This window comes from Thermobia domestica, chromosome 1, assembly GCF_964235325.1.
Source record: "Thermobia domestica chromosome 1, izTheDome1.hap1.1, whole genome shotgun sequence".
Taxonomy (NCBI): domain Eukaryota; kingdom Metazoa; phylum Arthropoda; class Insecta; order Zygentoma; family Lepismatidae; genus Thermobia; species Thermobia domestica.
The window spans coordinates 190725325-190747465 of record NC_137454.1 but is presented as its reverse complement, the minus strand read 5'-3'; the positions used below and the strand labels follow the sequence as shown (position 1 = coordinate 190747465).

The window sequence follows — 22141 nt, the reverse complement described above, 5'->3', positions numbered from 1 at the left end:
TTAGTATGTGTATAATCGGCAAAGATATGTATATGGCAAATTTCATGTACTCAAAAGACCAGTAAATAAGAACATTACATCGAAAATAGAACTTGCTTGTCCACTTAGCAACATTTTGTTTTACTCGTTCTAATTTTCGTATTTATAATTCTTTCGATATGAAATTTACCACAAGTATACTTTTCCCGATTATACACATAGTATCAGTATCAAAAGTAGCCTGTAAAATTATTATCAATTTATATTCTTACAAGAAGACAATTATAGATATGCGACAATCAATTTGGACATGAGTGTACCTTCACCTTCAACATTTCACTTACGTGGAAATTGAAGAATCAACAAAACTCACAGCAACATTCCTATCCCCAATGCCAGATGATTTTTAGATCCTCTAACATCATTATATGGCAAAGTTAATTTGTCGAATATTTAGAAAGGAAACATTTACAATTTTCTGCAGGGTGTATTATTCATGTAGTACAATATTTATACCAAGGTGAAGAAAGAAAAAAGTATATTTGCACAACTGTTAACTACCCAGCTGAGTGAGGGGAGTCACGTGAAGCTTTGAACTTGAAAACCGCACAGCACGTGACTAAGCTAATTTTTCTGTTTCTTCATGGATCTAATGCTACTCCAAATATATAGATACAAGCACATATTTACAAGCATATATAGATACAAGCACATATTTACAAGCATATATAGATACAAACTTGTATTACAGCATATATTTCGGGACCCCTGTTCCATTCTTCTTTATCAAATACTGTGTACCATTCAAGGTCACTCTATTTTCAGGTTGAAACATTATTGATCATACATACCCTATTTGGAAGGGAGCCAAACAAATTGCCCGGCGCATCACATACGGACAACAAAAGTGTTACTCCTGCTCATAAAAAGCACTTCTCATTTACCGAAATATGGCATAATGAATACAGTATTCATTTCGAAAAGACTACAACAGAATCAGATATTCGTGTTAATATATATGACGATCGTCTAAGTTCGAAAGTCTATGCCCCAAGTTCTCTTATGTTTTCCTTTTGATTGCAGGTCAGAAGTTTCATCATCCTTGCTACAGCTTATTGATTTTCCGATCAATGATTTAATCGAGCTAACTAATCCGATGACTTGTAGTGCGCTTTGGTATTCTTAGAATTGTTGCTCAATAAACAAAGAACAGTAATAATGCGCTGAATTAACTCCACACCGCAAAGCTCCTGTTTCTGTTATGTTCTCAGAGAAGGAAAAACATCTCTGGGACAGAAAAACATGTTCTCGTATACGAGAACTAATCACAATATTTAATTTTACTTAGCTAAAACTTGAGATTCAAAGACATTATAATAATTTGCCGTGTTATTATATAATGATAGAACGGATACGTAAAAAATAAATAAATAAATAAATCTAAAGGAAGTACACTATCTTTTAACTTTAGGGTAAGCACTAATTTCGCGAGCACGAATTCCCTGACTTTTCCAGGTCTCGATTCACAAATTTCTACGTCTACATATAATGGATAAAAGCTACTATATCCTTCCCTCCCCAAGAGGTTTCTTAGCAACTATGCATGTACATGTATATACGAGGGCCTGTAGAAATTTTCATAGCCCAACTCAGAAGGAGTGCACGTGGAATGATGAAATTTTATTTATTCTACACTCCTCGAAGTTCAATATACTTGCTTGTACGAAGCACTAATTTTTGCAGACCTGTTCAAAAAATCTGAAGACTGTTCCTCGCACTACTGTTCCATAGCACTAATCATATCCTTACCAAATTCAAAATGGTGTCCTTTCAAGTGTTGTTTGAGTTTGGGGAATAAATAATATAGTCTGTTGGAGATAGATGTGGGTAATAAGGAGTATTACCTAGACATTAAAACCCAAGATCATGCAGTGTCAGTTGTGTTTGCAGTGTCCGATGGACAGAAGCATTGTCCTGAAGGAGCAGAATACCCTTCCTTTATTATTTTCCGCAGCGTTGCACTTTCAATTTGTCTTTCAGTTTTGTGAGTAATGCAGAGTAATACTCTGCATTAAATATGTGCCCTCTGGGCAGGAAATCTTTGAGTATGACTTCATCCTTATCCCAAAAGAATGTTGCAAGCATTTTCCCAGTCGACTTTTGTTTCTGTCTAAATTCTTGGGGCGAGAACCTGAATGTCGCCACTCCACTGACTGTTACTTCGTTTCAGGACCGTAATGGACAGCTATGTTTCGCCCATAGTTATTATTCGTGACAGAAATTGGTCGGAATTGCGCTCAAAATGGGAGATGACTTCCGTTGATGCCCTTACTCACACTTTTGATCTGCTAACAGATTTTTGGGAACTCATTTTGCCGAGAATTTGCGTATGCCCAAGTCACTATGAGTTATGTTGCCAACGCATTCCCGAGAAATGGTTACAATCTCTGCTACACGTTTTGCTGAAATCCTGCGAATTTCAAAAATAAGATCACGAATTTTACCCACGATTTCGAGCACAATTCTGTTTTTTGGTTACTTTCCTTGGTGAAACAAAAATCTGATAACAACTCTGTTCTCCATGTTTGCAAAATTTGCTGATTGAGCACACAAGATCACTTCATGAACATGAAAAACGTAATACGAATTTCGTTATTAGTATGAAAATTTGTGTTTGTACATACTGAGATATGTTCTGTAAAACTGTTCATCATTCTACCTTCAGTTCTTCTGGGTTGAGCTTTTCAGCAGACCCTCGTAGTGTGAATGTAAGAAGATTAGTCTTGCAACATAATAATAATAATAATTTATTTTATAAAATTTGTCACGAAATAGGGCCTAGACAAGTACGGTAAAAAGATAAACGGTTCTGAGAAATAAAAATCCGTATTCAAAATTACTGGATTTTTACGTTTTTTTTTTTTTTCAGTTTTTAATTTAATTTCTTGACTTTTTCCCAGAACTTTTAAAGAGTAAGCTGAATTCCCAAACATTACCAGTTTTCTACCTCGGTGAAACCCTGAGCTCTAATGCAACATAGTCTCGGATATCAACCAGTAACTAAGACTGAATTGAACACCGTTTCTTCTGACAACTTTTGCAAACGTGAACTGTTTAGCTTTTCCTCATTTTTAATATTATATATATATATATATATATATATATATATATACCCACCTGCATTTCCATTTATGTTGTTAATCTTTCAGTTCTAATATTATAAGGCGGCCTGAAATGAATTTTGTAATATTAAAAAAAAATAAAGTATTACGTCCCACCGTTATGCTCCTTACGCTAAAGGAGACAAATGATTAATGAAAGTGAATAATCAAGAAATAATTGATGACATAAGAATACAGAAAATGGAAAATCCAGACAAAACCCACAAACATGATTATGTTCACTCAAAGTCTCATGATCTTGCATCGAACCAAGGACCCCTCATTACACTGCAACTCGTGGTTCAAGTCTTAACATGAATATGTGCTTCTCAATGGAAAAAAAAAATCTCGGTCAGACATACCGATATAAGCAGAAATTTACACTTGACGTTTTAATATCATTCTTCAACTTTCTTTATGTACTGAAATAATGAGTAAACGACTGAACTAATCATGATTAGCATCATAGTTGGAAGCATACTTATGTGAATTACCAGGGAGATTGCATCTGAAGATAGCATATCCCCTCTGTAATGAATTAAAATTATAGCTGGAGGCGTTAAGCACGTGTGTATAATGCGACATATATTAAAAAATTATATCAATTTTCAATTGTACTTTATTCCCCTCTTTAAAAAGAAAATCAATGGGTCTACTGGTATTAAGCATAATGATGTTATCCAGCATGTTTCAAACGAGGATGTTCGCAGTACAAGAACCTAACATGTAATACAATAACAATGTATGTAGTTAACGACCAAAGTTAAACCAATTAATCAATGTAATACATAAAATACAAATACGACAAAATGTATTTAAGAATTTCTTAGTACCCTCTTAGCAACAAATAACGATCGGCTGAGCAAAAATCTCAATGTACCAACTAATGTCGTTAAAATTATTGATCACTCGTATTTAATATTTGAACAATTGTTTGTTCGAATATTCGAATAATCCATTATTCGAATTTTAACAGCACTATTACGAACAAACGACACTCATCAACACACAAAATTACAAGACTAAATCCTAGAAATTTTATGTATATGTGTCCTGCTTCCATCTTTAATTCAAACTACTACACCGGGGTTATTGATTGGCCTAATGCAACCTTAAGAACACGTATTCTTCGTAACTTTCCTTCACCGTCTGATAATTGAATCGTTAGTGTCGAAACGCACCGAAGTGTATGTTTTACACTTACTCCTTGATTCAGTGCAATTCTGATAAGAAATTCTCAACTAGTGAATATATGCACAATGAGATTACAATATCTGAACAAATATCTAATCTTACTGTTGGTTGAAAAATTACAATATGTAGTCAACCAATTAAAATGGTAGCAATTATGAAAAGAAAAAAACACAGTAATCTGCAACTAATTTGCAAGTATGCGAATAATATGATTTCATAATTCGGAAATATTCTGTGCGATTTACCTTCGTATATTAAATTACTTTTCGAGATGATTCTCCTTTTCAGTGGCGAGTCTTAGACAGGTTTCTAAGATTCACGGTACTAATATTTTCGGATAAAGCAGTTATTAATTTTAATATGTCATATTGCACTACCTATCTAATTCTATTTGAGTTACTACCCTATCTCCGAAAATATCTGTCTCGTTTTATGAAGTAGGAACTATTTATGAATCTGGGTATAATTAAACTATTCTACCTGACAGACGCAAGTCTAACTTCCACTCTACCATTAGTTTATATACAAAACCTCTTGTAACACAAAACAATGATGCAAATAGGCACACATTATAAGCCTATATAAAATTGTAAACTAATTCTTACTTTTATGAGAATCTATCTGCCTTTCAAAACGTTTAAATCGATCAAAAAATATAATAGTCTTCTTATTCAAAAGAATTTCTGCAACATAAAGCCTTCAATATTACAAAGTATTTATTTTCCTTATGTTTTAAGCTTACGAAAACCTACCTCACAAGAAATATAGTTAAGAAAATGGAGAACAAAGAAGGAAACTCGAAATCCTGCTCCGACATGACCATGAGGTCACGTAATTCAAGAAATGTTTATCTACATCAAGCCTCGCAATACGTTTCCATCCACTATAGACTTCAGGTTATACTTATGCAGTTCGCAGTACGTGTGAAGAGCACGAGATGGCTGATGCGCCTCTCCCCACAACACGGTTCAACGGGTCTTGACCCCAGGCAACCAGCCACTTTGTGGTATTACGAAGGAGAGGAAAGAGGCGGACTGCTTCAACAACAAAGAAACACAAGGTGGAGTTCACCCGTGACCCCACGAAATTTGATATACAATGGTCCCGGCTCTAGGCTCCGTCGACTGTCATGGTTGTGGTAATCAAACACAACTCTCTCAATCTGTGCATACATTACAAGAGTACCATGATGTACACCACATAAGTAGGTAGTATGTAGCAAACGGATCACAGAAGGTTGTGATATAATTTCTTCCACGTAAAGAAACTACCTGCGGAAAACGCATAACGTCGGTTGGATAATTGTGACGTATTACAATTTTCTTGATTGACAGAAGAGACAAATTAAAATTTAAAAGTTCGTTTAAACCAGCATTTCCCAACCTTTCTGATGTCGCGGATCTCTTGAAGCGACTGTAATTCTCCGCGGTTGCCCAACCCCATGAAATCAATAATGATTTTTAAAAATACGAAATGATAAATTATAATTTTACAGCATTTAAATATGTCATTTATGACAACGCAATGGTGCTATAAATGGAGATATTCGAAAAAAAAAAAAATCATGCCAGTTAGGCCTAGTGAATTAAACATTCACCTAACGTGATGGATGATGCATCTTCCAGCCTAGATTGGTTGATTTGTTGTTTATCTTTCTGTATTGTTCTTCTCAATGGATTGAAACCTAGCGAATTTACATTACAAATATCGCAGGTGCGAGCAACGTGATAAGCTAAAAATGTAGTTTAAAATATCTAGCAGACCTACTTTCAATCTCTCGTGGGTTCCGCGTACCACAGATTAGGGAGCACTGGTTTAAACAAATACTGTATAATTTCTTCAAAGTACAACACTAGTGTTATTACTGGATTTTCAGTTATGAAAGACTGAGATGTAACATACTACTTCATTTTTTATATCATACTACATTATATTTGCAAATACGGGAATTATCTCATTCCTCCTCCTCTCTCTTTCATATAGAATTCGTCTTGCGTGGTGAACCACCGCAACAATTTTTCTTCCGTTCCAAGTAAAGCAAAACGTTGAAACACGTTTAATTATTTTAAATGAAAAATCCAAATACCGAATTTAATGTTTATAACGGATTCCTATAGACATCTTATTATAGGAATTCCCACCCCATTTACCCCTCTACCCAAATTTCCAAGAATCCTTCCTGAGTGATACCTTATATCATAAATCCTATGTATTGTTCAAATTTCAGTCTTTGTAGTTTAGCCTAAGCGTTGATCAGTCAGGACTTATTTTATTTACTAGAGATTTCTTTATGTACGTGTATGTACAGGGTGGATTACACACACAAAAGCTGAAACTTTGTACCATGCAAACATTGGCAGAAGGACGTTAACACACACTGTGATATCATCTGTTTATCTAACATAAAGATATACATCTCGGTAAAGATACACATGACGGTCTCCCAGAAGCAGAAGTATCGAGTTATCAGGTGACCGAGGTGAATACTCAACAAGGCCTCTTCGATAAACCCACCTTCCGGGTAGAGTTTTATCAAGGATCAACCTGATCTCGATGGCAATGATGTGCGGCTCTGTATTGCTGCATGTACGAGGGTAAACGGGATTTTTTTTATATATTTAAATTCATTTATTGAATACCACAAGGCACTTTATAATTTATTTCTCCACATAGTTTCCTCCTTCGGAAATACATGTCCCAGCGTATGGGTAGCTTTTAGATGCCCTCATCGTAAAAAGAACAGGGTCGTGTCACCAGCCAGTTGCGCACGAACATTTCCACACTCTCGTCATCTTCAAATCATTGCCCTCCTAGAGCTTCTTTAAGCGGACCGAACAAATAAAAATCGCAGGACGATAAGTCCGGGCTGTTAGGAGGATGTTCACGTGTAGTCCATTGCATTTCCTGTAGCTTCGAGACTGTTCGAGCTGCAGTATGGGGTAGCGCATTGTCGTGCAGGAGGAGGATCTGTCGAATCGATTGGTCTCGTCTTTTGCGGCGATATGCAATTCTCGCCTTGTTCAACAGCTCGCAGTAGTATTCAGCATTCATTGTGCATCGCTCATGTAAGAAGTCAATCAGCAAAATGCCTCGCCGATCGAAGAAAACGGTTGAAAGAACCTTGCCAGGTGACAGTCGAGTCTTGGCTTTCACTGGTGCTGCCCCCCTTTCCTCCGCCACTCCTTACTGGCTTGTTTGGATTCAGGAGTGTAGTGGTGAACCCATGTTTCGTCGGAGGTGACGATCTGACTAAAAAATACACCACCTTCTTCCGCAAACCTTGCTTTAAGCTTCTGACAGACCTCCAAACGTCTCAACTTCCGATTTTCGGTCAAAAGGTGACGGACCCATTTGGAACACACTTTACGGAACTGTAGGTCGTTTTTGATGATTGCTTGACAACCCTCATAGCTGATTCCGACTTGTTCTACAATTTCTGATACTATTACTCATCGATCGTCGTCAATAATGCCTTTAACCACACGAATGTTTTCGTCCGTAATGCTGGTCCGAGAACGGCGATCGTGTTGCTGATTTTCCACACGTTCTCATCCTTCCTTGAACTTTTTGTGCCAGGCATACACACGCGTCCTTGATAATGTTTGATCCCCGAACCGAGCAGTCAATCTCTGGCAAATTTCTGCCGCTGTAACTCCTTCACGAACAAGAAATTTTATAATTACGTGTTGCGCAGTGGAGGGGTGCACATGTTGCTCCGACATCATGAGCGGTACTGACGAAATGGCGGGAAATATCTAACACACGCTCTTTCCACTCCCAGTGGTCCCGCCTAAACATAGAAGCGCGCGGCCAGTCCTACCAACTGTTGATGTTCAAGAACAAAAATCCCGTTTATATTTGATCCCCCCTCGTAAAAAAGTTTATCGCCATACAAGTTTTGGATTACAGGCCAAATCCTTGTCTGAAGCATATCAAGATACGCCTTACCAGTTATGGTACCCTCGACGAACAACCAACGAATCACACCACGCACTAGTAGACCACACTATACAGCAACCTCCGATAGATTCATTGCCCTAGGGTTTTTTACGAATGAAAGAATGCCAAGCAAGAATTTCTCATTTCCTCTTTCCTTTTCGAGTCACCTATTGTATCAAATATGATTTTCGTTTGAAGATATTTCTACGTACACGTACATCAGCCTCTACACGCTTTATGGCTATCAAAATAATAATAATAATAATAATAATAATAATAATAATAATAATAATAATAATAATAATCCCGTTGGAATACAGGCAACTTTTTGTAGGTCGAAAAGTGGACTGAAAAGAAAGGGGGACGTTAGGTAGCGGTATGATGTCACGCCTTTCCCCTGCCTGTATTTGCTCATTGTATTTTTTTAGAATCTGCGGGAATGCATACATTTTTTTCGAGGTGAGGGACGACGTCCCCCTGCGTTCCTCCTCACTTTTATCCCTGCTTGTCATTACTCATTTGATCATTTAACTTAAAATGGTGTATTTCTCACCACTGTGTGTGCCTTTCTCAGATTGGTTTGCGGATCCCCTGAGATTGTCTTGGGAACTCCAGGCTGGGAAAGGCTGCTCTAGTCGAAAATACCAACTTTAAGTTTGAAAACGCTACGTTGTTTAGTATTTGTTTAGCAGTCATCAATAGTGAATACTTTCAGTAAATTTGTTAACATGGAAAAAATTGGTCATCGTTATGTGATTCAATACTTTCATTTGAAAGGTCAGTCCAACCAGTATCAAAGCCGGGATAGATTTTACTCTAAAAAAAAGTCTGCTCCCTCGTTTACAATAATATTGGGTGGCAGAGATTAAACGAGACCATACGAGCTGCACAGACTAACATCGCAGTGGTCGATCAAATGAGGTGATTACGCCAAATACGGTGAAGAAAATCTACAAAATAGTATTGGATGACCGTCGACTGAAAGTTACAATGCAGACATGGTAAGCATTTAAAAAACTGCTGTACATCGCATACTGACTGAAAATTTGGATATGAGAAAGCTGTGCGCGAGATGGGAGCCGCGTTTGCTCACAATGCAACAAAAAAAGTGTTGTGAGGATGTTTCAATTGAATGATTAGCGATGTTTCACGGCAATAAAGTCGAAATTTTGTCTCGATTTGTAATCACGGATGAAACGAGTCCATCACTTCACATCTGAGACGAAAGGACAGATAAAACAATGAACTGAAAGAGAAACATCGGCTCCAAAGAAGACGAAGACAGTTTCATCTGCTGGCAAGCTAATGGCGTCAGTTTTTGGGATGTCCGTGGGACAATTTTTATTGATTATCTTTTAAAAAGGAAAAACAATCAACGATGAGTATTATGCTAACTTATCGCAAGGTTTGAGTGATGAAATCAAGAAAAAATCGGCTGCACTTAGCGAAAGGAAGTGTTTCATGAAGACAATACACCAGTTTAAACATCCGCTATCGCGAAGGTCAAGATCAATGAGCTGAAGTTCGAGTTGCTTCCTCACGCACTCAGCCAGATTTCCCCCTCGGATTATTTTCTCTTTCCAAACTTGAGAGAATGGCTCGGTGATAACAGATTTGCCAACAATGAAGAGATGGAGTCTCAGGTTAATAGCTATTTTGAGGAGCTCGAAGGTTCTCACTATAAACAGGATCGAAGTTATTGAGCATCGTCGAGAAAAGTATATCGAGCTAAAAGGAATCTATGTTTAGAAATTAAAATACCATTTCTCAAATTTATTGTGTTTTCTTTGTTAGGTCGGGTACTTCTGGGACTACCCTCGTATTTCGTGTCAAATATCGGCACTTCACAAATACACTGCATGAACTGCACCCATCTAGGATTTGACGCACTAAAAAACATTCCTATACATTGAAACGTTACTATTAAAAAAGTTTCAAGAATCATTTCTGTTCTTCTGCACTCTGTGATTAGGGACAGTATACCTTACATCAGGGCGCAAAATTTCCGGTCGTCATTTTAGTTTGGCGATAGGCATTTGGCATTCACTTTATTTGCCAACTACCAAATGGCGACCGAAATCCCTGACTACTACTAGATTCAAAAATTAAGTTTCGTGTCCTGCTTTACACACAATCTGTATGAAAAAAAAAAAATGTTATTTCCTTTCCCATTTCCTCAGTTGAAGAGTGTAACATCCCCTTCAGCACAGAAGCTATATGAAACATGGACATAAAGCTTAATGTGGGTTCGAAAAATATGATGAACTACAAGAAATCGCATCCGAATTTCCCGCACCGAAGACGCGTACGCTAAACAGCCATGAGGTTGTTCACTATTTGCTTATATTGATGACTACCTGAAATACCCATTCTTTGCATGGGGACTGTATTTGGAAGTCAACGCCTGTGGGAGTATCGCCCTTCATCTCAGCGACCGCGAAAATTATGAATTCAACACTAATATCGGTCATTTTCTACTACTTTCACTTGCCACGGTAAACCCCCCTGAAACCCCCCTGGTTCGAAATTAAAAAAAAAAGTCTTGATCTGCGGCCTGGACCAAGGTACCCGTGACCAAAATTTGGTAACTCTCGGTCCACTCGTCTGGTTCCCAGACCACAGACAAACTCATTATTTTATTTATATTAGATAGATTACATTAGACAGATTGTTCAGTAATACCGATAAAAACGAAACCTAACAGTTGAGTTTCAAAAATAATACAAAAACTTAAATACTAAAATCATTATTGCTGAGCACCTCATATTTGTAGCTTCTTTACCCTGTGGGTACTAACATCAGCCATGTTCATTCACGGTGGATGCAAACGAAGGCCATGAAAATTTTTCCGGTCTCACATACATTACAACATACATGTTTCCCTGTCCGTCAATCTGAACTTTCCGCATGCTAAAGCGTAAATCGTGCAACGAATAGCATGTTCAATTTTAAATAAAGAAAAAAAAAAAAAACGATTTGCACTCTCATGTATCTAATTCACGTAATTTGCTTCTCGTTCAAACTAATTGGTGAAAGTTCGTAAGAAAACATTTAATAAGCTCAAGGTCACATTACAGCTCATACCCAAATAACAAGTTTCTTTTTAAATGCATTTAAATGTGGGTCTGTTTGTTCCATGTTCTTCGAACATTCTCTAATATAAAAAACACGTAAATACAGCTTAGTTCCTTAAGAATCACTCTTTTTCAATATCAATTCAGTACTCGCCCCAGTACTTTCATCAAATTATAGATGCACTCTGAAGCTAACAGTCTTAATTTGTGAGAAATCTCTGGACTGGGCCAATAAGATAAACTTGAAATAGTATTTTGCTCAGCCGAAGTGTCATGTGATTTAAAACTAGCGAGTTTTGTTTCACAGTGTGGTGGCAGACTTCCACACAATGGCAATTCAGTACTCAAACTTCAAGTAGCACATCTGTAACTACTGGTTGCAATAGATTAATAAGATCAAAGAATCTGTTCCTTCGAAGCTGAATCCAAATCAGAAAATAATTCCTCACTACGCTTTACTGTTTTTGTTCTATGATGATAAAGACTGAAACAGGAAATTGTTAAGCTGAACAACTTCTGATTTGAATAGACGGTTAAGAAAGGAGATAGGATCTACTCTTGGGAAGCTGAATCGATTGAAAAAACTACATTCCAGCATATCTTAACGCTTTTGCTATACGGAAATCAGTATTGAAACCGGAAATAGTAGTAAATTATAACCATTTTCGGTTTTGGTAGTGAGTTGTGAGTTGAAAAAAAAAAAAACGCGAATCTGCAAAACTACTAATTCAAGAGAGAACAATCACCTTGGAATTTCTATCTTTCAACTAACGAACACCAACATAATGACTTCACGTGACTAATTAATTTACTACATAATAGAAAGCTGATAGAAAAGCTGTTAACCATCTATAAAGCTGTTTAACGTAATAAGCTTCAAAAAAACTTTTACACTACCTAATGAGAATAAAATTCAACATACATGGAGCTGGGGGTCATCGTTCCAGAACACGACTCTGTAAGATGATTAGAAGAGAACTACTCTGAAGGTCGATGGAAATATGACAAAACTGTCTTCGAAAGTCTAGTGATAATACAGTTTAGGTGATTGCCCCATCCTATTACTGAATTTTGTCATATGAAGAAGCAATAAGAACTTCTTATTTACATTCACACTTTAATCAATAAACATTAATTTCAAGAAGTTGAAGAGAGACATTGAGAACTACTTTTTACAACATATTTATTTTTCTACGGAAGTGGAAATGAGATTATTTTGAACTTGCAGACGACATACATTCCGGCTGCAGTTCATTACTTTCTCATAGAACAGACAGAAGAAATTATGAGATACACATGCAATTTCTAAGAATGAAATCTACTTAGAAACAAGACTCAAATATAATATGTTCTCAGTAGAAGCGCATTAATAGCATATGATTACTTGTTGAGCTTTAAGCTGGTGTGACAAGCTATAACATTTGTTAAAAGTCCGAAATGTTCAAGGAGATAAGAAATGAAATAAATAAGATGAAATTTTGCTGTTTTATTCAATTTTAACAATACGTTTCGAAAAACTTCAGTTACAACCACCACGGAACATACACAGAATGAATCTGAAATACATACATACATACATACAAAATTCCATTATTACATGTAGAACAGAGTTTATTTATTTATTTATTTATTTATTTATCAAACCGAATAAACGGCTGAGTAAGCGTTTCAAGTAACACCTAGAACTTCCTTTTAACATGTGATTCACTAATGATACAGTGTTTACTCTACTTGCTAGCACTTCAAATCATTTTGAGTCTTGAGTAAGGTTCAGATTGCTTCCACTGCAGCACAAATACTGTAGTCACTTTTATTTTCTTCACACTCACTCACATCATAAATGAGTAATCTCCAACAACAAAGTTATAAGGTTTGTCTTAGTATAAGCATCCGAAATCGATTTCTGGTAGTCACAGTATCTTTTAGCCTAATATGCAGAATGTTTTAGATTTAGAGTTCAACTAAACAAACATAAAATACATTCTTCGCGAACAGATATGTCAAATGAAAAATATGAAATCCATTGTGACATTAGATCTTGTTTTGCAGTAGAGAGAACATTCATAGTCCGTCATCATCCTCCCCCATGGCCACCACAAACCCTACTACTACTACTACTATAATAATAATGATAATAATAATAATAATAATAATAATAATAATAATAATAATAATAATAATCTACTCTTAATCCTACAATTATGCTTTGAAACTAAGAAAAACAGTGATAATAAGAATGAATGAACCGGAATGGAATGAAGAAAATGAAAGTAAACGAGGAACCCCGAAAAAGCCCACGCATAAGGTGTTTGTCCACCACAAAGCTCACCTGATGCGAGTTGGGCTCGACGAAGGGCACCACGTTCTACTACTGGACCACCGCAGTTCCCAATAATAATAATAAACGAAACCAACTTTTTCCGTGATAAGTCAATATTTTAGGGCAACATTACTCAAGGAAAGAACAAATTAGTGAGTTGCCATTGTGCACCCCGGTAACGAAGATAAATGACAAACTTTCTGTCACAGTGACATTACTCGATTCACTGACTGTCACTGCACGGCCTCTAATACCCTTCTGTCAGTTTTATTGTTGATAAGAGCAGTTGGTTTAGTTTCTAATTCCAGGTATAATAATTCATTCAACACGTTGATACTCGTACTGTATTTCGACTGATCACCAATTCTTTCCTATCATTTAAGCAACTAACTTACTCACTAAACTGGCATTTTTTAACCCTTCCTTCCTGACGTCCAATCCAAAACGTTGTGACATATGTTTTCAGATACAGTGGGTTTTTTGATAAATTCCTAAAGTTCGTTCGAGTTAAAAGTTAAATTATCTTTGTTTAGGCAAGTTTCCATTTATAACCTTCCATCTTCTACAATCTATCCCCTAGGCCTATTTTGTAAATTTTCGTTACTAAATGATCTTGAAAAGATTATTATCGCTTGAAAAGTGAATCAGATTTATCCACAGAAGTGCGACTGAAGCTGATCCCATGAATCGAAATGGAGAGGGAGAAAAAAAATCAAAACAATGGATTATTTCCAATGCTTTCAATTTGTATTTGGCAACACTGGTGTACGCACGCAGTACAAGCCCTGCGGCGTTTCAACGTGTTATGAGATTCCGAGGTCACAGAACGGCAAGGGCAGTGTAAACGCACTCCTTGCCCTGCACTTTCTTCTGTCCGAAAAAAGAGTCAATTACGCGTATGTGTCATAAGACATACACAAGTCATTGGATTCAGTTCATGAACTACTGGAAGGCATCAGTACCGCATTCATATCACTTTAAGGATGTTTAATATAAAATAGATGTAACCTTAACACATGCAGTTTGTATACATTGAACAATGACATATATATGACTACACACCGTGATGTTAAGATCCACGAAGGGCTATGGCTGGGCTGCTTGTAATTGTGAGGTAAGTACGCTGGGGTCCTACTGCCATTACCCTGCTTCCTAGACTGGAGCTCGATATCTCTTTAGTCAAGTAATTTCTTAATGACACGACACTACGAAGGTCGAACCTCAGACCACGCGCATCAACTGACACATAGCAAGAAACAAAAGTAGTGGAATCCTAAAAATAAATAATGTAATATACATGAACGTATTTAGTTCTAAAGAAACTTTTTTTTTTTTAGGAAGAGGCTACATGTCAACGGGAATCCGTACCCAAAGAATTTAAGTGCTACTTTACTTCCGTCTAGTTCATAGGCTCAAATATGGCGTTTGCTGTACAATCATATGGTGAATAATAGTTTTCAGTTAATATTCGAAATTTTTACAATTGCCATTTTGAACTAAATGCATTCATATATATATATATTAAATGTTAGTCACAGTTACCGCAATGTCTGTACCGTTGTAGTTATATAAAGGCCTTGTATAACCTACGTAATGTGCAAGGGCTATATTTCTACGGGAACTCCATGTAGTCTCAGGACTAGTGGGCTCACTTTAGGTCAAAGTTCAAGTATGCCATTAACAACAGATGCCTTCCTTCATTTACAACGTCGATATCGTACAGGGAATATAATACATTACGAATTCTAAGACCGAAAGCGAACGGAGTATAATAATTACCAGATATAATCTCACTATTCAAACACAGACTAAGCTCATGTTGAATACTGTTTTCATGTATATATCATTCACAAGTAAGCTGAACTACAGACAGCATTGCAAATTACTTATTCCACAGATACCGGGATTGATTCGCTACACTGATTAGTTTTCCAGGGTTCTTCTCCATCAAACTACGTATGACAAAGGAAATATAATATTGCACAAAATCTTTCTTCTGCCTTTCGCTTTGTCTGTATTTAGCATGAAATAATCATCATTAAATTGTTACAAAAATTAATAAATAAATTTATTTCGTACATTAGATGCGGAGGGGAAGGAAACAGTTGAAGCTCACATATACTAAAATGTACCTCTTGATTTATATAACAAATAGCAGATTCCATTTAAATCACGTGTGAAGTGGCCTTCTTCGCACGGCTCACGGTCACCAAGTGGGAAGTCACTGCTATAAATTCATGGACACCAGGAACACAATGCTCAGAAAATCAAATGTAACTAATCACATGTTCTAACGTAATTAATCAAACAACAAAAATATGCAGTTCAAAACTATGCGTCAGCGTATACTTCTAAAACAAGTATGGATCAAAAACAGGCTACTGTTCGACCAATTTGGTTTTTACTCCAACCGTTTACAAAATAACACGTTCAAGAGATTTCAGCTTCAAAAAAACCTATTTACTTTTCGAATTTTTTTCGCAGTGTTTAGGAGTGAACGTGGAATTTAAAGCTACACATACATAAAAAAAAAAAAAAAAAAAATATTCGACTGACAAAGAAATCAATGAATGACAGAGGGAACGAGACCTTGACTCACACTCGACGCTTGCTAATCAATATACATATAAAGCTGAAACTTTTATCCTGTTCCGACGCACGAACATTACATGGAAGGGAAAAGAGGGGAGAATACATACGAAGCAAACGGAAAAGACATATATTCCATGGTATGACACCTTTGACATCGATGAATGGGAGATCTCATCATATTTTCCTGCTTCTCTAATCACGTCAAGCACACAGACCTCCAAATGAATCTACTTGCTTTCTTAATTCAGTATATTAAACAAACATATGTGTACGCGTGCCACTGTATACTTCTATGTTCGAGAAACTCTGTATTCTCAATTACATATAGAATGTACTTTCTATCATGAAAAAAAGTAAGTAGTATAAACAAAATTTAATACATTGACCAAAAAAAGTCTTTATTTGGAAGAGAGAATTATGAAGACTTCAAAAGTTCTTCTTGGGAGGAAGAATTATGGAAGCCTGCACTACGTAACTGCATACGACGGGAAGTCAAAAAGTTCCCGGAATTTCGTTGTATCTCTTTATTCCATAACATGAGCACACATTTACTTGATCGCCTTCAAAATGAGCACCGTCGGATTCACATACACTTGCCCCACCGCTTCTGTGATTGCTGGAAACACCGACCAAAGTCCGTCGCGTTGGTTTTGATCTCTTCTATGGTGGCGAAACGGGTATATTTGAAGCTCATTTTTACCTTTGGGATGAGTAAAACATCCGAAGGTGTTAAACCGTTTTTAAGGTTATCAAAGCCTTTAAAGCAATTTTCTCGAATTTGCACATGAACTAAAGATGTTTGCGCGTTGCTCGATCCATGAAATTACGCCAACTGATCACCACACACTCTGTTCAGCTACACTACTCGTACACTTTCTGTTATAACATGTTCACATTTGTTAAATTCATAATTAGGCAACGTAAAGAGAGTATTGTACCAGATTCATTGTGATCGTATCACAAATGCTAAAACTACAACATTCCAGGAACTTTCTGACTATTCCTCGCATAACACTAATCCCAGTATATTCTTCAGCCTACGGGTAATTACATATTGAAAAAATAAAAATAATATATATATAGGACTATCAACATTATAACTGGTATCGCATCGCAATTTTCCACACAAACTCAGAGAATTGCGATTTATCTACGATCACAAGTTATCAAAATGAGCAATTTTTGCAGCTAAAACAGCATAATATGATCTTTCCTTCATGAATGAAGGATTCTCTTTTAATCTAACATATACTTGTGTTAATTCTTCCCTCAAAATCTGATGTTTTCTTTTAGGTTCCTCTTTGGTTCACAACAACACATACTAATCTAGGACTAAAATTGAAGAGACAATGTGCATTTCGACATTTTATAACACGAAAATAAAGCGAGTCAATAGTCTTTCGAAATGCAAAATTTCAGTTTACTTTTTCGAAATTAGGTAACTAGCAAAAACGGTTACTTTAGCAATGCTGTTCTGTTATTTCTGAAGCCCTGCTATGTACCTGATATATTTACATGGTTATTTTCATAGTATTGAAATGCTCATCTTTTTCGTAATCAATTTTCTCCAAGTGGTTTAACACTGTTTGGTAATGGATGTTTAGATCAACGGCAATGTCATGACTGCTTATATGCCGGTCTTTCTCGATTTTTACCAGAATATCTTCATCCACTTTTGCTGTGGTCGTCCACTGAGACGAGTATCTTGGACATTGAAATTTCCAGAACTAAAACGACCGAAATCATTTCGCTCTCGCTTTTAATAACGTATCTTGCCCATAAACTTCTTCATGAGTCTGTGCAGCATTTGTAGCTTTATCAAAATAAAATTGTGAAATGTACCACAGCTTTGCGGAAAGTCCACTCATCTTCACGCTGCAACATCTTACATCTGATTGTACTTTTTGCATATTGATTAGCTTCAACCTAATACTTATAGATTTATTTAATTCCTTTTTCGATCTTGTAAAATTATTTGCTTCTAAATCTTTCAGTTTTACGTCCCACGGTTATGGAGGATCGGCTAAAGAAGAAGATAATGAGAAATGAACGAAATAGTGGAATGAAGAAAGTAGGAGGAAACGGGAGAACCCCGAGAAAAAAAAACACGTACACTGTTTATCCACCACAAAATTCACTTGGCGCGAGCTGGGATCGAACCAGAGACCCCATGCACCAAAGGTGAACGCTCTACCACTGAGCCACCGCGGTCCCGATTATTATTTGCTTGAATATAAAATGGAGTATTAATTGATAAAATGGAGAATTCATTGACTGATTATTAGGTTTAAGTTCAATTATAATAGTGATAAAGTCAAACTTTTGAAATACGGAACGTCTTCTTTATCTGAGGATATAATCTGGATCTACATCCTTTAGTTATTGTTTTCGAGCTTCAAAGATGAACTAGAAGTGGCAGACCTTTTTCGAATGCCTATTCAAAAATAAAAGTCAATAAACTGGAGATAACAATTTCAATGAGTTTACTATCGATAACAAAACGGCAATAACACAATTCATTATTGACAACGCATGTTCTTTTGTATATCACAATTTTTGCAGATGGTACTGAATACAGCGACAACAAAATGGGAACACGTTATTTCTTTATTTAGATAAGAACGGTTCATGCACCTTCTCTTTAAGAACATTATCAGCATGTGGGTGTATATAATAGAAGCATCGTAACTGAATTCACTACTAAGTTCAAGGTTACGTACTTATAAACTGAGAATAAAAGATAAATGTACGCACACAGAGAGTGAGAGAAACAAAGATGTATGATACACACATACATGCACTCACACACACACAAATTCTAAGCCCTAACGTCCTAGTTCTTTAAAGAAATTGGCAACTGTGGCAGCTGCTGATTTTAAATTGCGGCCAAGTACAAAATACAAACTAACATCCTTCAAAGAATTCTAGAACCTTGGACCTGCGATATACAGTATGATCAAAAAGGTATGCTACACAACTGCATCTAAAAAATCATCACTGACACGGAAAATCATATCCCATACTCAAGATCATATTCAAATTACAAACACGTGCAATTTGTTTTCACTTGCAGCCAAACTTCACACTACTTTACTCATAAACAACTGTTTACAACAGGACTCGATCGAGGATCTTATCGTTCATGTTAAAAAGAACTTCTGAGTCCCCATACGTACATTCTTTTACGACATTAAACTTTGTAATAAAGATTTCTACCCTTTCTCTTCCGATACAATTCCAAAATACCTTGAGTATAGGCTTTTGGTTTCCATTTTTACATGAGTGTATTGAACTAGTGAGGTTTCTAGAAGGATGCGACGGAATACTCTACATATTGCGACTAACGTTAATAAATAAGAGTTGTAGTCATTCTTGTGACACGCAGTCGGATAATCGATCAATAATGTTCCAAACACAATGTTTAATATTCAACATGGTAATTATCTTAATCGTCACAGTGACTTAGTAATAAAATTGCTCACTTTTGAAATTCCTAAGCCTGCCATGTGATACTCAAAAATTGTATAGAAGTACATCCTCTTTATTTTTACGATTACACCAGAATGATTTTTATCCCATAATGCAAAACTGTGTATTACAAAATGCTTTTAGTTTATTTTTTATTTTTTTATTTTTTATTTTTTTACACAGCAAACACTACGTACAGAAAACTATTATACTTAATGTAATTCCCTTAATTTTCGATTATGTACCATTAGCCTTATTCCGCATCGTGGAAGATTGCTCTTTTTCAATGCTTGTTTCCAAGATTAACTAAATTTAACTAAATTAACTAAATTGCACAAAATTAACTAAATTTAGTTTTGATATTCCTTCCATGTTATCTTTGTCAGCCTCGTTCCTCTTTTATTCATTATAACCCTGAATACTAGTGTTCTATCACTGAGTGAGTCAAGGTACCGATTTTATTAGGTTAGGTTCCAAAAACATATGGTGGAATACATCACTGTATATACCAACTTACTGATACAAGGTCTATATAATTATTAGTGAATATGTAAAAATATCTTGTAGGAAGAAATGAAAATACCAGTAAGAGACTCATATACAGTCTACATATCAGACACTCATATACAGTCTGCATATCACCGAATTAGTTGGGATAAATCTGCCAACTTCTCATTTCAGAGGTGACTGACTATCTAATGTCTAAATGTAGTTATTCACAAGTAATTTCAATTACATGTGAATAACATACTTAAATTTCTGTAATAAAAGTACATTATATCACGCGCTGGAATACTTTCGAAACTTTCTTCTCTTGTAGTATAACAAGAATTGTCTTCTGTTGCACTGTGGCATATTCTTTAGCTCGGACAACAGCGGGAGCCATATTTACAATTTTATATAATTATACATAATAATCCTTTTATTCCTTCATCCCAGAAATATTTAGAACATGAAATAGGTATTTATCTCAATTCAACCTAATCTTTAAGTAACCTATTAACTTGATACTGTCACAGGAGGACTTTCCAAATAACTACCATCCAGGATGACAGGAACATATTACACATTCAGACGAGACATCCTGTGCTCTTTTCCTAGCCCAACAGTAAAGACTTCCATTCTAGTTCTCAATCTTCTTAACATGTCTCCTACAGCAATGTAATATAAACATAAACACACTCAATACATCTGAATGTATAGCAGGAAACTTACAGAGAAAATACTGTATTCAGTAAACAAATACGGAAGACTGTCTTCACAACTATTATATAAAATAACGTAAGTAATCATCAGGTCAGAAACCCTATGTAGCCTCTGGTTCCATGGCACACTGCCATTCACGCAATATTCTCCTCCCGACGCCACTGTTCGACAGTGAAACTAGTTTGAAAATAGCTTTTTTTTTTTTTTCATATGTCCTCAATACGTCAACTCTCCAATTTAACTCTCCTTTTCTGCATTCAAGACAATAAAAACAGTATTTTATGATGGGCAGTCCATATCATGCACTGGTATACATCCATTGAACATCAAAATATAAGAAAATAAAAATAAAAAATAACTTCTAACATGGACTTAATGTTGTTCGTGACGTGCAATACAAATTGACCTTGATTTCGTGCGCGCGGTGTCGTTGGCACTAATCCCGCTGGCAACTTTTCTAACGAATTCTTTGTATCACCGTAAGTTGGATTTTTCTATTTTAACGCAAGGGCAATTATTTGCAGTCATGTACTTTCCTCTGCCAAAGGCTCTTCCACTACATTAAAAGACTCTTCCGTGTCAGAGCACATCTCTACACTACAAGTGAATAAAAGTTTCTCTTTCTCTCTCTAGACAGGAGAACTTACTAATGATTAAAATGAGTTCTTTGTTTATTATTCCATACATACTTACATTTAACTAAAATGCTACTGTTATCTTCTTGCTCTGTAACAAATGCTTTAGATTTTAAAGCTAGATTCTTTTTGGGTATTTCCCTATTTTCAAGTTAACTTACTGTCCGTATTCAGTAACAGTTCTCGAAGTAATGATTACGATCACCGTAAAATTTCAACTTAACACGATATAACCCGCATTTATTTACAAGCATAATAAACGCATCTGCGAAGTGTATATTGGGTTTAAATTCCCTCACCTTCTCCACAAAATTCAATAGAAAATCACATTTGCCTAAATAATAATAATAATCCAGTAAAATAAATTAGTTCTCTTTTATTGTTATACATATTATCGTGGCTTAACATCCAAGTTTTCCGGTGGAAGAGCACAAATTTTAATTTTACATTCATTTATTTTCATTAATCATCTGCCTCCTTTAGCTTAAAAGGAATAACCGTGCAGCATTAAACTAAAATTTCATTTAATTTCATTTGAATATACAGTTCATATTTGCAAATGCAAAATTAAGT

General features: G+C 35.9%; 1 protein-coding gene across 2 annotated transcripts in view; it reads right to left on the bottom strand.

Annotated features, from left to right (window-relative positions):
- Window positions 1-22141, bottom strand: part of LOC145692226 (max dimerization protein 1-like) — a 291446-nt gene that overhangs the window by 198434 nt on the left and 70871 nt on the right. Inside the window, exon 1 of one of the 2 annotated variants that reach the window (XM_081767530.1) lies at window positions 5087-5213. The exons of the other annotated variant lie outside the window; for it this stretch is intronic. Coding sequence (XP_081623656.1) covers window positions 5087-5157 — 71 coding nt within the window. The 5' untranslated portion in view covers window positions 5158-5213. Of the gene's footprint in view, window positions 1-5086; window positions 5214-22141 lie in introns of those variants that run through there. 2 annotated transcript variants of the gene reach the window in all.